We start from the raw sequence: 16777 nt of genomic DNA on the forward strand, positions 1-16777 counted from the left end.
CCTGGCAGCACTGATAATACTTCAAGCGTTAAATTTTACACCTGTTTTTTGTAGCACGCTTTACGATTCTGATTCATTTTTTTTTTCCCAACTTTGCAGCTTCTAAATAAGAAAGAGAGAGAAAGACGAGAGTGTAGTCTACCAACACCTCAAATCTCCACCTCGGATTCTGTGAATAGCAACACGATTTATTTTCATTTCTTAACAATCTGCAAGTAACCTACACAAACGGAACATATGTGAGGAGTAGGTGTGACGGAGGGAGGCGATGAGAAGAAAAATAACACGTATAACATCTGTTATGACTCGAGTACGATCACGCTCCGAGGGGTTTTTGTCGCCTCGGAGTGTTCGAGTGGAGCCGGAGCTCTCGGCTCTTTGTTCTGGCTGTTATATAAAAAGAGGGAAGGAAAAAAAGAAAAACTCAGAACCAGACTAAAGTGACCACACAAACGAGACTCAATCGGTTTTATTCGAACGCAGCGCGCTTTTAACAGAAGCTCAACAGCGTGGAGTAAATAAGATCTCTGGCTGCCTGCCAGTTAATGCCTTTTCGAATTATTTTAACGTTCGCAGGAACGAGCGAGCGATAAATACGCTTTTTATTTTTTCTGTAGTACTGCTCTCATCTTACCCTTTCCATCCTTATACGCCTTCGCGCTCCATGCATCTAATGATGTTACAAAGACAAAGGGTGAGAAAAGGCTTGGAACTGAGTAGCACAGATCGCTGGTGCATCCGGTGAGCGTCCACGGCTAATGCTAATCAAATCTCAAACTATAACTTAGAAGCAATTCAGCCTCATTTAACCTCATGGCGTTTCCCATCAGACTCCGTCCATGATCGTATTATCATTATAAACAAGGCTGCTTTAGATCACCGCACAACTCCTCCGTACAGAAACTAGACTTGCAGGGCCGGAAAAGAAAATGAAGGCATCAGAACAGAACTTGTGTGAGCTTTGTCTTGAGAGGAACACGGCCCACCCGGAGATCTACCTATTGAAATTCCAAACACATTCTATCTCTTAGCCTGCAGTATCTCCCCGATCAGGGCTGGAGTGATAGCGGGAAGTGATAGCTTCATTTTCTCCTGCGCGGACGAGCGCTACTCGTTAGCAGGGGCAGGACGAGTGAGTCATTTCCCACTCGCCGGACACGGAGCGAAGCTGAAGTGCCACGGCACGCCCGTATCTCATCGACCTAACCTCCAGCTAGCCATTAGTGATGAGCGCGGGATACCGCTTATGAAAGGGTTTTTGGGGAAAAAATTCATTTCAATCAGAAAGTTTCACACCTCAGGCTTCGGTCGGTGCTCTGTGTGCGCGCTTTTGTTGCACATAGTCGCGGCGAGCTTGTGTTTCCACGCAAGATCTAATTGGATGTTGTAAAATAATCGCAGCGCATCGGCGGCGCGGATGATTACGGTGGCCAGCGGTCGGATGACTGTGATTGTGCAGCGCTAATTACAATCAGGCTGATATCCGGCTCCGGCGCTCTCTTCCTCTCGTTCTCCCTCTCGCGAACCCTCATCTTCTCTGAGAGCTCTAATGAACCTTAAGCAGTCCACATCATCCTAGTGAGCATTAGCGTTCGGTCTGTACAGTTGCTTCTGTTCTGTTTTTCTCCCCGCGCTCTTTACAGCGCCTTGTTCAATCCTACACAATTCAGTCGTCAGTTATCTACACAAAAACAGCTCATGACAGCGCACCGCCCCTGCAGTGAAGCATGCTGGGAGTAGCATGATGTTTAGAATTGGCTTTCTGACTAATCCCCTTTCCACGTCTACCATTATGGGGTATTCTTTGGGTTTATTCATTTGTTACTTTGAATTATTTTTTAAATGTGGGCAATAAGCGTGTAAAGTAGATCTACAGTGATTATAATCTATAAATGATCTGCATATGAATTTTGGACTAATTTAGAGCAAATAAACTTGTTAAAATTAACTTGTGTTACCTGTCTATATGAATATGATTGTTACATTATGATTTTTTTCTTCTTCTAACAGGACAGTGTTTCCCACACTGGGCGACCCTTTTTAAAAATCTGTCCAGGAGAACGATACCTTACCATTATTCCCGAAATATGGGAATGATGTTGCAAAAAATGTAAAAGCTAGTTTAGAGGGAAGAGAGTAACATGTGTACAAATACGCCCCATAACTTTAAAAGATACCTATAAGATTTAGCTCAGTGGAGCTGCAGGAGCTTCACACTGTAGGAGTCTCAGCTGAACTTGGATGGAACGAGGGTTGTTGAATTCGCCCTCCCAGCATTAAACATTATCATTAAAATCTTTAAAATCATTAAGATCTTCTGTAATGTGCTTATATACTAATCAATTTTGATTTACAAGAGCTTTGATTTAAAAAAAAAAATCTGAGTCTGACACTGGAGACTCCTTCCTTAAACCTTAAACAAACTTCAAGAAACCCGTCCCACATTAAGGATTACACCTCTGTGTGTGGATGCCTGTCTGTTCATGACCCTGTTGAGTTGTACAAAAAGTGAACACCCCCTCCTGCCCAATCAGATTCGAGAACTCAGAAGCTAAGAGCTGGAGAAGGGATGTAGAGATGCTTCCTGACAGAACGGCTCGTGCTTATTAGGCTGCTGGCGGATCGAAAATATCGAAAGCTTTTTGAGTTCGTTCTGATCGTCAAACACGACAGCCAGGAAAAAGCTCCGCTGATCCCAGACTTACGCTCGGGTTCCCGCCAGCTCTCCTTAACAGGCGCGCTGAATATGTAAAGGGGATGTGTGCGGCGCTTCGCAAGCATCTGTCATGACTAACAAGAGAAAAATTCACCTCTGCCTTTTATTTGTATCTATTTACAGCAACATCGTGTTATCGGAGAATTCATTTAGGTGGAAGGCTTCACTCGGATCATGGCAGGGTGTGTGTGTATGTTAAATTTTTTGTTGTTTTGCTGTTGGCGAGTCGTTTGGAGCAGCAGCGTGTATCGCTGAGCGTTATAATCGAACCAGAACACACGACAACATAATCTGGAGTGATGGACCCCGAGGACGCCACACTGTACTGTGTATTCATACTCGAGACCTGAATCTGAAAGACATTTGACAGATTGGTCAGAAAGTGTTGATTACCTTAATATGAGGTGCGTTCAAGTCAAAGAGGGACTGTTGATTGCGCAGAGAATGTTTACAGTTTCACAGACAGATGCATCTCCTTTAAAAGTTACACAAACACCCCCGAGTCTAAACAAAGTGGGTCACGACCAAAAAATTCTTTTACATATTTCGTTTTACTTTTTGTGACATAATACAAAACAAATAAAAAGTTAAATATAGTTTATAGTGAACGGATTCATTCTATTTACATTTATACCTGTTGTCTGGGTAAAACTGAATCGTTCTGCGACCAAATCTGGTCATGAACAGAACTTCCGAGGGTCGTGAACCGAGGGTCCACTGTATGACTATAGCTTGATGATTATTTCCCTATACATCGCAACACAGAGTGTTTTATTTCCTTCTTAGGAAGAAAATCTCTCTCTCTCTCTCTCTCTCTCTCTTTCTCTCTCACTCACTGCGACCAGGCCGGGTGAAAATCCTGTTATCTGGCATTTCGCCCCATGCTCACCGTTTCTAATAATCTCTATCCCGAGGACACGGCTCTAACCTCAGCTTTGATCCGAGTTTTATTTCTCGCCGAGGCGATGCTACAGCATTTCCGTGAAGTCCAACACTACCTTCACCCTGCTCTTAACCGGGTTAAGTGTGACGTTCATGAAGCTGTAAGACCTTCATGGACACTTGAATAACACACACACACACACACACACACACACACACACATAAGGCACATTTATGAACTTCATGAAGTTCTGAAGTTTTTACATCAGCACGGAGGAAAGTGAGATGCAGAGCTCAGTTCCTTTACAGTAATGTAACAGAATTACATTCTTTCACGTCGTGAGTCAATCACTCTCGCTACGGAGAGGACATTAGCTCTCGCCTTTCAAAGCAGACGGCTGGAGCGTTAATCAAAACGCAGGCAGGAGCTCGGAGCCAGAGTGACGAAGCATGATAATGAGTTAAGGTGGAAGTGGGTTTCAAAGTCTTTTCTTTTCAGAAAAATAGACGCGAATGGAAAAGTATTGATAATAGGTGCATTAAGCGTCCTGGGTGGTTTTTTTTTAAACAGGATTATAATGGCGGGGCAATTATTGCAATTATGATTTAGTGCTTCTGTCAAGCTTGATAAGAAAAGTGTGGGTTCAAAAAAATAATAATTCTGTGTAAAAGGTGTCGCGTGTTAATTAAACAGGTTTAAACAATTACAGCGGAACCTGATTCAATTAGATCGGAAAACAGCTGGAAAATTCATCAACGTGGTTCAATATAATAAAATACAATAAGATGGAATACGGACGGCACGGTGGTGTAGTGGTTAGCACTGTCGCCTTGCACCTACAGGGTCCGGGTTCGATTCCCAGCTTGGCTCGATTTCCGTGTGCATGGTGTTTGCACCATTTTTCAGAGGTTACATCAGGGTACAATGTTCAGCCCCTAGCCCCGCCCATGTTCACAAAGCTCCGCCCCACAAATCTTTTTAAAAACATTTTCCATTTCTTTTTTACTTTTTTAGGGGGTTTCCAACTTAAAGTCACACCAATACTAAAACTGTGCGAAAAAAAATAGACATTTTTATTTATTTTACTTCTTGAAAGAAAAATAGGGCATTTTTCCCCTTTTTGTTATTGTTTTCTTTTTATCTTTTTCTTTTTTGCTTGCTGTGTCCTGATAAAGATCAATCCCTAATGACAAAACCATTCAGGAATGAAAATGTGATTACATTGTGATTTACAGAAACTTAATTTTTTTATTTCTATTTATTTATTTATAATATTATAATTTTTTTTAAATGCTAGTCTGGCAAAATAAATACCAAAGAGGTTTAAAACTGTTTTCTTTCCTTTTTGCCCTTTTTGGAGTCTTTCTTTTTTTCAAGCTAATTTGGCGACGTCCTGCTAAAGGTCAGGCGCTGATTACAAAACTGACCTCGACTAAAATGGGATTTAATTACAAAACTATAAAAGAAAAATTGCTGTAGTACTAAAAGTCCAGAGGCATTTATTCTTTTTTTTTTATATAGTTTTTTTGTTTCTTTATGATTTGTTTGGCTCTGTTTTTTTTCAAATCACCATTTAGTCCGAAAAAAGGAAAAAGAAAAAAAAAAAGATAGTATAGCCTGTAAAGCTTTAGACGTCAGAGGCATTTTATCCTTTTATTGCCCTTTAAAAAAAATAAAAAAGAAGGAAGGCTAGTTTGACAGCATCCTTCTAAAGGTCAAGCACAAAAGCAGAGCTGGATGAATTTTGTGACACTGAAAGAAAAAAACTGACATTTTTATTGCCCTCTGCTTTAAAAATATATATATTTATTCATTCATTGATTAACTATTTAGATTAAAGCCAGTGTGTCTGATTATGCTGAAGCCAAGCATAATAACCAACCTGAATCCATCCTTTATCTTTTATCCTTTTTTACAATTATTTAGTTACTTCCTTATTTACTCAGTTACTTGGGTCAAAGCTCGCGTCACCGAATGCTGCTAAAGACGAGAACTGTGAAGAGACTCGCGGAGGGGACGTGAGGAGAGTGACGGAGGACAGAGTTCAGAAGATAAAAGTAGGAGGAGGCGGAGGAGGAGGTGGAGACGGTGGAGGAGGAGACGGAGGAGGAGGAGTTTTAGACCCAGCAGACCTACAGCACGCTCGCAGTCGTCCCCTGAACTCTAAACAAAAGCTCGGTTTATTGGGTCATTCATCTGCTTCCACACACAAAGACACATCCTGAGCATCATTTAATCCAGACCTCTAGAACCACACACATGCTGTGTGTGTGTGTGTGTGTGTGTGTGTGTGTGTGTGTGTGTGTGTGTGTGGGCAGAAAAATTTGGGCCATGGTGAGAATTATACCTGTTCTTATTCTTTCACACTACCTGTATGTCTGTCTAATATTCTCTCCCTCTCTCCCTCTCTCTCTCTCTCACACACACACACACACACACTTTATCTCTCTCTCTACCTTCTTCGCTTCAATTCAACTTAATTCAACACATTTTACTGAAATAACCAGAAACATGTAGAGTTTTGCCAAAGCATTACAGAAAAGAAAAGAACTGGTAAAGAATATTCTCTCTTTCTCTCTCTCTCTCTCTTTCTCTCTCTCGCTCTAATCGTCCTGCTGCGGCCTGGAGAGCGAGCTGACCTGATTATTGCTCCCCAAAAAACAACACGAGCTCATCTGCCTTCAGAAAAGCTGAGGAAATAAATAAGTGGAGATGAGTGTTTGTTCTGGACCGAACGCTCGAGGGCAAAACATTTCCGTTTTAAATATAATGAGACTATTAGGACTGCCCCCCCCCGCCTTTTTTACTATTGAAGTGCATTTTGTAGTAAAGGGAAAAAAATTGGCAGTAATTATTAAAAAAAAAAATGTAAACTGTATTTTATTTATGTAACAAATAAATTCTTATTAATAGATTAAATAATTTTATATACTATTAATAAATAATAAGCTGAATAATTATAAAAAAACAAGAGATATTAATATTAATAATAATAATAATAGTAATAATTTATACTGTTAATTATAATAGTGCAAAATAATATATAAAAAATAAAACAATAATAAAAAAGTTCAAATTTTAAATGTAGTAAAATAATAATAATAAAAGAATAATATGTAAGTAAAAAAAAATCATAAGTAATAAATAAAAAACAAAGACGAGAAGATCAGGAGTATATCATCAGTAAATAATCAAGAAAGTAACACGACCTGAGATGTTTGTTTTGCAAATTGAAACTTCCTCAACACGTCGTTTAATTAGGCAGCGGGTTTTAAATGTTTGATACCATCACATACACACACACACAAACACTCACGCATACACGCACACATACACACACACACTCACACAGAATTAATGCTAGGGTGCAGGATGTAAAGACACTGTGTAAGATAAATAAGCCGATCTAATTGCGGGAAACAAAAACCCTGAACGCAATGAGGTGCGAAAAGCTGCAACACATCGCTCTTAAGAAATAAATTAAAGCTGTGGGGTTTTTTTTCTTCTTCATTCTAATGGGCTTGGAGAGAACAGCTCTGAGCTAAGCCTCGGTCCCTTGCTCGCCTCTCAATACAAATTCCTTTCTGTATTAACCTCAAACGTTTCTGGAGTTTACTTGTGGTACCATTACTGTATCATCAGCATTTAGACTAAAAGTGTCTCAAAATCTGTATCTCAAATAAACTGAAGATTCACACTCAGGGGGACACACATGTCCCAGGGTCCGAGGATACGGTTCGTCGCTTTATTTCTGAACGTAAACCATCAGAACAACAAAACTCACTTTATCGCCAGCTAGTGAACGACCCACTGGTACCAAACTCTACCCTTCCTTGTGTCCAACATGGTTCCCCTTATTACTCACAGGTCAAGGAAAAGTATTATTTGTTACCTTTATTTCTAAGTGCGCACCATCACACCATCAAAATATTGAAATGTCAAAATGTCAAAACATAGTCGACTAGTGAACGAGTACAACCCATGTCTCAATCTCAACAGTGTTGCAAAAGATTTCTTGTGTTTTTCAGATAAAGGGTACTAAAGTGGATCTTTAACTGTACCTTTAGAACTGATTTAAAGTACATAACCCGTACATGTAATGCATGAGATTACAGTATAAGGAATGTAACTCTCTGCCTGTACTCTATGTATACAGTATGAATCTTTCTAGGTAAAAAGGTTAAAACATTAAAGTACTAAAAAGTATATGAGAAAAGATACTCAGTTATACCTGTATTTCTCATAGTACCATTACACCACCAGAAGCTATCCTGATATCCCAATACCTTACACTGTTGACCAGAATACTGCGTCTGTGAACGTACCAGAGCGCACTTCAGCGGCTCAATAGTGCTGAAATAACAGCGGCGAACACTGCACCGCACTAGACACGGCTTCTTGTCTCTACAGAGTTCTCCTCGTTGTTTGACTATTGGAGCGTTTAAAATGATTTAGGGTACCGTCCTTTAACTGGACTTACACTTCTTTTTGCTTTGTTGCCCACCGTATGGACACCCAGCCGGCTAGTGAAGGTGAACGCATCACAGTACTAGAATATCTCCTAAACACTCTGAAAAGGAGCAGAAGTGAAAAGGATGACGTTGTCATTTTATCTTTTGCATCTGTAACCTGCATCTTTCTAAATCTTCTAAAAACTATTAAGTTTTTTTTTTTTTACATAATTGGCTCACACATCTTACAGGTTTAAAGTGCACTTTTTTGAGGTATTAGATGAGAACTAAAGCTGGAGACGTGAATACACTTCAGTGGGAGGGACAAGGAATGGTACGATTCTGTAGGTTTACTTCTGGGACTGCACCATCACACCGTCACATCATCACACCGGTTGACAAAATTACTGAAACGCAGCCAGATGGTGAATACCTTCAACAAACAGCTCAGCATGTTTTGGAATTACTGTGTCGCTCTCTCGGGGCAGAAGAAAAAAAAGGAATGGAAAAAAAAAAAAAGAGGCTTGCCGGTCTGGTACCTTTAGGTTTTGCACCATTAATTTGTATAAGTATGTACAGTATTTTCCTCCTGGAAATGTGGATAAAAATGGGTTTATGGATTATGATTAACTGATTAAAGCATTAAAAGAGGAATCTTTCCATAGGAAAAAAAAAAACTAAACTTATATAAGCACTTTTATGTCTCAAAGTTGACATCATCAGACTATACAGTACCTTTACTTACAGGAAAAAAGAGAGAACATGGCATGAAAGGGTCAAAGAGACATGAAAGAAGTTCTACACGAATTAAACACTCACACACACACACACACACACACTAGAGACTCTGATAAAGTGATGAAGATGTGAGACATTGTGTCCTGGAGATGAGTGAGGAACCCGCAGGTGAGACAGAGAGACTCACCGTGTCCGCTCCTGAGAGACGCGGATAAGCGGTAGATGGAGACGGGAGCCGCGTGCGAGTCCCGCTCCGAGTACGCGTGCGAGCTGGACGCTACGGGACGCGCAGCGGGTGCCACGGAGTTCCCGCCGTACCTGGAGGAGGAGGAGGAGGATGATGAGGTCCAGACCGATCCTGCGATACATCCCAAAGTCAGAGACCACATCCATATCCGGGAGGTCGAGCCTGAGACGGAGACAGAGCCGCCCGCGGGCCGCCGCTCCGCTCTGCAGGGACGCATGACGCACGTCCGAGTCGCAACGCAGAGACACTGGGGACTGACAGGGGGGCTCTCTCATGATGGAGAAAGCCCCATGGCTCTCACTCACCACCAACACCACTACCCCTACCAGCACCCCACCCCCCCTCCCACCCCCACTCCCGCCGGTGCCGGTGCGCTCCGAGCCGAGCGCGCGCGTCTGGAACAACACCGAGGAACCGACGCACCGTCAATTACGCGCCGTATAATTTCCCAGGGTCATGACCCATGCCTCAAGTCACTCACAGGAAAGAAAGAAAGAACAAAACAGATGTGCGCGTTCCAGAGGAGGAGAATTCATTCATCATAATAATCAATTTCTAAAAAAAAAAAAAAAAACAATCAAAAAGGGAAAACACGCGCACTCCGTTTGCCAAAAAGAGGAGAAGAAACGCAGTCCCGGTCCTTTAAAAAACAGAAAGAAAGAGAGGAAGGAAGGAAGGAAGCTGCGGATAGAAGCAGGGCTCACTCCTCACACGCGTAATACTGTCTCTCTCTCTCTCTCTCACACACACACACACACACACACTGTCTCTCTCTTTCTGTTCTCTCTCTCTCTCATCTGGTTTTCAGTCGGAACCCTGACGCACTTCTAGCAAGCAGCAGCGCGCGGCAGTGTGTGTGTGTGAGTGTGTGTGTGTGAGAGAGAGAGAGAGAATAAACGATGGGAGGGAGGTAGAGAGCGATAGAGAAGTGTTTCTGTGTGTGTGTGTGTGTGTTGAGAGCACAGGTGAAAGAAACAGCACATCAGCACGAGGAAAAACGGGGAAGTGTGTGTGTGTGTGTGTGTGTGTGCACATGGACAGAATGGGGAAGAAGAAAAGACAGATCAAGCCATTCGATGCAAATTTTCAGCCAACACAGAACAAATGCGGCAAAAACATTGCAGAGCAAGTTGAGCGTTACTCAGGGGGGGAATCGGATGGAGAGACAGGGAGAGAGACACAGACAGAGAGAGAGACAAAGACGGAGAGAGACAGGGAGAGAAAGACACAGACAGGGAGAGAGACACCGACGGAGAGAGACAGGGAGAGAGAGACACAGACAGGGAGAGAGAGACAGACAGGGAGAGAGACAGGGAGAGAGAGACAGACCGGGAGAGAGACAGGGAGGGAGAGAGAGACACAGACAGGGAGAGAGACTGGGACAGAGAGACACAGACAGGGAAAGAACCGGGGAGAGAGAGACACAGACAGGGAGAGAAAGACAGACAGGGAGAGAGACAGTGAGAGAGACACAGACAGGGAGAGAGACGGGGAGAGAGAGACACAGACAGGGAGAGAGACGGGGAGAGAGAGACACAGACAGGAAGAGAGACGGAGAGACACAGACAGGGAGAGAGACGGGGAAAGAGAGACACAGACAGGGAGAGAGACGGGGAGAGAAAAAGACACAGACAGGGAGAGAGACACAGACGGGGAGGGAGACACAGACGGAGAGAGAGAGGGAGAGAGAGACACAGACAGGGAGAGAGAGACAGACAGGAAGAAAGACAGGGAGAGAGACAGGAAGAGAGAGACACAGACAGGGAGAGAGACACAGACAAGGAGAGAGAAGGGGAAAGAGAGACACAGACAGGGAATGAGAGACAGACAGGGAGAAAGACACAGACAGGTAGAGAGATGATGAGAGAGAGACACAGACAGGGAGAGAGACACAGGCAGGAAGAGAGAAAGGGAGAGAGAGACACAGACAGAGAGATACAGGGAGAGAGAGACCTGGAGAGAGAGAGACAGGGAGAGAGAGACAGACAGGGAGAAAGACACAGACGGGGAGAGAGACGGGGAGAGAGAGACACAGACAGGGAGACAGACAGGGAGAGAGATAGGTAGAGAGACAGACAGGGAGAGAAAGACAGACAGGGAGAGGAAGACACAGACAGGAAAAGAGACAGGTAGAGAGAGACACAAACAGGGAGAAAGAGAGAGACACAGGAAGTGAGACACACAGACAGGGAGAGAGAGACACAGACAGGGAGAGAGAGAGACACAGACAGGGAGAGAGAGGGGGAGCAGAGAAACGAGAGTCTGTGAGAGAGACCAAAAAAGCAAAAAAAAAATGGGAAGCAAGTAGAGACAGAAATAGAACGATTGAGAGAGAGAGAGAGAGAGAGAGAGAGAGAAAGAAAACCAAGCACTTTGTAACAACATTAATAATTAATTAATTATTAATTCATTAATAACTAACAACATTGAATTAAACAGATCAACAGGGGCATAAAAAGCAAGAGATTGAAAGAACAATTAGAGATGAATGATCTCAGAATTACTGTGTGTGTGTGTGTGTGTGTGTGTGTGTGTGTGTGTGTGCGTAAAACGTATTTCAATATCGACAGACAGTAGACATACCTCCATCACCATAATCTCTATTATCACCATCATCATCTCCATCACCATCATCATTAACATCACCGTCATCTTGAAACATACTCTACATGTAAACCTTGTTGTTGTTGTTGTTGTGTATAATCACGTGTGTTGATTGTCCACCATGCGTCAGACAGAAGCCTGAGACTAGCAGCAAAATTAATCTGTTGGAAAGATACTCATTTCGTAAAAACATGTTTTAGAGGTTTTATTAAAGTGCAGCCTCATCTACTCAGAGAAGGGCGGTTAGCCACAGACGGCCTGATGTCTTAAACACACACACACACACACACACACACACACACACACATTGATTTGATTTTCATATTTTTTTTAAAATGATGTCATAACTGTGACATCATCACCAGCTGTGCTGAAAATCTGGCACCCCATGATGTGCACTCATGCTTTGGAGCCACCTACAGGACACACACGCTAGCTATTTTTAATTTTTTTGGTGTGTAATGGCTCTATGGTGAATTGCTTCTGTAGTGCAGATCAGCACACACACACACACACACACACAGCATCCATCCAACTGTGTTTCGAATACACCCTCCGTGTGTGTCATGTTGAGAAAGGCAAAGCCGGTGTGGAATACTGATGCACAGCTGTCCTAGTCAATCCACGAATCGCAGGTTCGGGAAAACTCGCAAAAAGTTACAGAGAAACCGTGAAAGAAGCGTCAGAAAAAGAAGTTACAACTGAAACTGAAAACTCCTTACAGGAAGCATCTTCTCTTTAAAAAAGTACACATTTTTCGACCTGTTTGCGTGAAGTGTCCGGTGTACAAACTCCTCGAATTGAGCTGTTGCTATGGAAACGATGGTGTCAACTGTCAGAGCTGCTGGTCTGGAAAGTTAAGCCACAAGACGTCTGACCAATCAGAATGCAAATTACTACATCACTGTGGCGTGAAGCAAAAATCCGTCATATTGTCAGGCATAAATAAAATCGACTTAATATTTAAGTGAGGCTTCATTTATTAGGATTATTTATTTACTTTAAAAGTAGTACCGTATAGAAAAATCTGGGATATGCACATTCAATTCAAGTATTCAATTCTGCATAGTGCTTTAACAACATACGTTGCGACAAATCAACTTTAGTGAACTAATAATAATAATAATAATAATATTAATAATTATTATTATTATTATTATTATTATTTCTTCTGCATACACAATAATGTGCAATAGTTTTGACCAGCTTATTTCTTCATCTTAAGTCAAATTAAATGATGTAGATAAAATGTAAAAAATGCAAAGTGCCTTATGATTCGAATTAGAAAATGGTTTCTTTATGTAACAACCTCGGCAGCGACCTCATTTCTCCTCTCATCTGTTCCAACCACTCAGCATTCAGCATCACCAGCCTGATCATCTGCCATCATCTGCACCTGTTTCTCACTGGTTTATGCCTTACGTTAAATGGTTTTATGCTTAAATGATTCACAAGTCACTGTGCGGCTTAACAAACAAAAAACATTCTTCTGAAACTGGTCTGGTACAGCGACTGAACTGAAAATGGGAGCCTTCTGGAAGCCTGGAGAACAATTCCTCAAGACGGTGTTAAAAATATGAGCAAGTCCGGCTCTCTGAAGGCAAAATATAAAACAATCAGGTGGGTCAATACTTTTGCACTGTATTCAGCTTTATTAAATGACCTGAGTATGAAACCTTGAGAATTATTGAAAATTATTTGTCAGAAAAGAAAAAAAAGACTAAACTTAAAAAATTGTAAGATTGAAAATGAGCTGAAATGAGTCTGGCTTTCCGGTTGTTATTATGAGGTGATCGTCTTTACATCAAAGCCTCGTTTCACTGATGATAATCTTCCCAACTGGAGTTAAAGCTAAAAGTAAAAGTAAGAACTTTACCTGTGTGAATATTAATAATGTTCTGATGGGAAAAAAAGTGGAAAACGCCGGAGAAATCAGAGCTCAATTATATTCCAGCTGAAGTGTGGTGTATAATCATGCGTGGCCCGAGCGGTCAGTCAGAAACACCTCGGTGTGAATAAGTGTTCGGTACGCTCGGGCGTTTTAAGTAACCTAGTATTTAAGGTGCATTAGCTGACGGCTTCTCTTTCTCCTCTGCATTCAGATGAATGGTGGGATTGAGTGCGGCCGTGCCACTTAGCGCTTGCTGCTCGAATCACCTCCATGCTGTATTTTTGGATTTGTTCTGACTGTGATATTTATTATATATTTTTTTCATGTTACAGAGGAAAAAAAACCCTGAAGGTCCACCGACCTTGGCTAAGTTTTACTTCGTACAGTACGCGTGTGGATGGTGATGCGCAGCCAAAAGAAGTAGACAAAAAACGTAGACACCCAAACATTAAGGCATTTGATTTCTGTATTTTGCCTAAGATTTGTCTAAGATACACACCATCACTCGCATTAAATCAGTAGACACACTGTACCGTTGCTTGATATCTTAAATAAAGTTACCAGTGAAATATTGTTTGGTCTAAGTTAATGCTAATAGTGTAATGACTAGCATAAATAAAATATCTCTAGCTCTGTTTATTGTCACATAACTTCACATGGTGTTGGATAAAAGGCCGTCAAAGTGTTTGGTCTGAGTATGAATAAATCTATCTATCTACACTATATGGACAAAAGTATTGGCCCCTTATCCCCAGTAAAGGGCAATCTTAATGCTAAAGCATACCAAGGCATCTTGGACAATGCTATGCTTCAATAACTTTGTGGTAACAGTTTGGGGAAGTCCCTTTTCTATTCCAGCATGACTGAGCCCCAGTGCACAAAGCAAGGACTATAAAGACATGGTTTGATGAGTTCAGTGTGGAAGAACTTGACCGGCCCTAACACAGAGCCCTGACCTCAACACCATCAAACTCGGAAGTTCTGTAGATTGTGAGTCACAACATCGTCCAACATCAGTGCCTGACCTTATAAAGGCTCTACAGAACAAATTCCAACCACGGAAAAACTCTAAAGGGGGAATAATTCCATATTAAAGTATATGTATTTGGATTCAACATCACTGCCAAATACTTTAGGCCAAATACTTTTGTCTATATAGTGTATGTACTGTATGTATCTATCTTCCAAACACATTTTGTCATGTGTTTATATACATATAGACTTACATACTACTTCAGGGCTTCTACAATACCTAAAAAAAATCTAAATTTATATGAACTGTCATGTAACACACACACACACGCACACACGCACACGCACAGTCACAGTCATTATGCCTTCCTACAGGGATCTGACAAACACTGCACATCCACATACTCGAAACACGTCACTGCCTGCTCTCAGCACCACACACACACACACACACAGAAGTCCCCAGGGCTGAGAGTGCATCATTCAGATGGCTTCTGTGTGCCATCACAGGAGAGCTTATTTAAATCTCTGACTCTAATGGCTACTTGGTATTCCTCCACACGCGCTGACTTCAGCCGGGCGACGCTCGGGTGTCGGCGCTCGCCCCGGGGCTCGGCCCTCGCCTAACTCACAGAGAATTCCGCATGACCTGAAGGGAGGTATCGTCCTCAGGGCTACGTTTCGTAGGAAAACACCGAAACCCAAATCCGCTCCGACTGGCACGGGAATTTCACACTTCCTGTTCTGGGATTGGGGAATTTTACAGCAGGCCTGGATGATGTTGCATCGGTGTTGCATCAGCAGCAGAATTAGCCACGAGGCCTGACTCACAGAGCAGCTCCACTTACAGAGCAGCTCCTGTACTGCCAAAAGGTGCTAAAGGTTTAACAGGAGCTACAGGACAAGCAGAGATGCTTTCTAATCATCAGTTAATGGTTTTATAATAATAATAATAATAATAATATCTATCTATCGATCTATCTATCTATCTATCTATCTATCTATCTATCTATCTATCTATCTGTCTATCTGTCCATCTATCTTTTTCTATCATCTTTATCACCATCCTCCTGCTCATCACTTATGCTTTTGCTTCTTCTAATATTTTGCTATTCTATGTTGACATTATTGACTTTCTATCTATCTATCTATCTATCTATCTATCTATCTATCTATCTATCTATCTATCTATCATTTATGAAACCATGAAATCACCATACAGTTTTCCGTAGCTCACATTCATGACGAAATTCTGTCTGAATTTTGGGGAAATATGAAGAAGACTTCTGGTTTTTGGATAGCACTAACATTCTTTATATATTTAACATTTAAAGAGTCTCAGGTTTCTTTGATGTAACATCCATCAGGAGGTCCAGCAGGTTTCAGACAGAATGAACTGGAGCCACACAAGGACCAGGTTTGTCATGATGACACTTTAACGATCTTAATTTAGCTCTCCCGCTCTCTCGGCTTCAGCTTACAAAAATCAGAACCAAAAGTATGATCGCAATTTAACTTCACACAGAAGCGCGAGAAGAAACAAACAATAAAACAAAAAAGGACAAAGAAGAAACCAAAGCTGATTTTATGTAAGTTGCTCTTGAAGATTTTTTTTCTTGTGTGTGTGTGTGTGTGTGTGTGTGCGTGTGTGTGGACAGAGGATAATCTGGCAGCGTGCCATTCAAATTACAATCAACATCCAGCGTCTTGCATGGTCTGCTGTGTAATCAACACTTCATGAGCTGTTAATGAGGATTTGTTACACTACAGATCTGTTACACACTAGCAGCACTTTCGCTCTCCTGATGGGCAAGAAATCATCGTTCTGCACTGCGGAATACTGCTCTTCTGAGACTCCTGTAGTTATAAAATAGAATACAATTAAAATCTAATATTTTCATTTGTTTCATTTAGAAAGGACGCAGATTCCTGATGCCTGTTTTTATCACGAATTACACTTTAGAATATTTTTGTAGGTGAGAATTATGGAATGAAGCACTCCCTGTTGTGCTGCTACAGAAAAATAATTAACAAACAAAGACTTAATTGATCAAATAATTTAACAGGGATTTACACCAGCTTATCCTGTAGTCTTATTTACATCACACAACATATCAATTTGCCAACAATTACAATTTATTACATTTGGGTCATTTTTGTTCATTTAGAGTTGATAAGTTATAAACACCACCACCACCACTTCACCAGTCTCTCTTCAACGATAAAAACTAATATACAGGGAGTGGTGGCTCGGGTGGATAAGGCTTTAGCTTTT

The 16777-nt window shown here is 41.6% G+C and overlaps 1 protein-coding gene across 8 annotated transcripts in view; it reads right to left on the bottom strand.

The window, feature by feature from the left end:
- Positions 1-16777, bottom strand: part of nrxn3a (neurexin 3a) — a 327753-nt gene that overhangs the window by 108887 nt on the left and 202089 nt on the right. Inside the window, exon 1 of one of the 8 annotated variants that reach the window (XM_053509391.1) lies at positions 8976-9333. The exons of the other annotated variants lie outside the window; for them this stretch is intronic. Within the exon in view, the coding sequence (XP_053365366.1) occupies positions 8976-9252 (277 nt within the window). The 5' untranslated portion in view covers positions 9253-9333. Of the gene's footprint in view, positions 1-8975; positions 9334-16777 lie in introns of those variants that run through there. 8 annotated transcript variants of the gene reach the window in all.

Source organism: Clarias gariepinus, chromosome 13, assembly GCF_024256425.1.
Source record: "Clarias gariepinus isolate MV-2021 ecotype Netherlands chromosome 13, CGAR_prim_01v2, whole genome shotgun sequence".
Classification (NCBI taxonomy): domain Eukaryota; kingdom Metazoa; phylum Chordata; class Actinopteri; order Siluriformes; family Clariidae; genus Clarias; species Clarias gariepinus.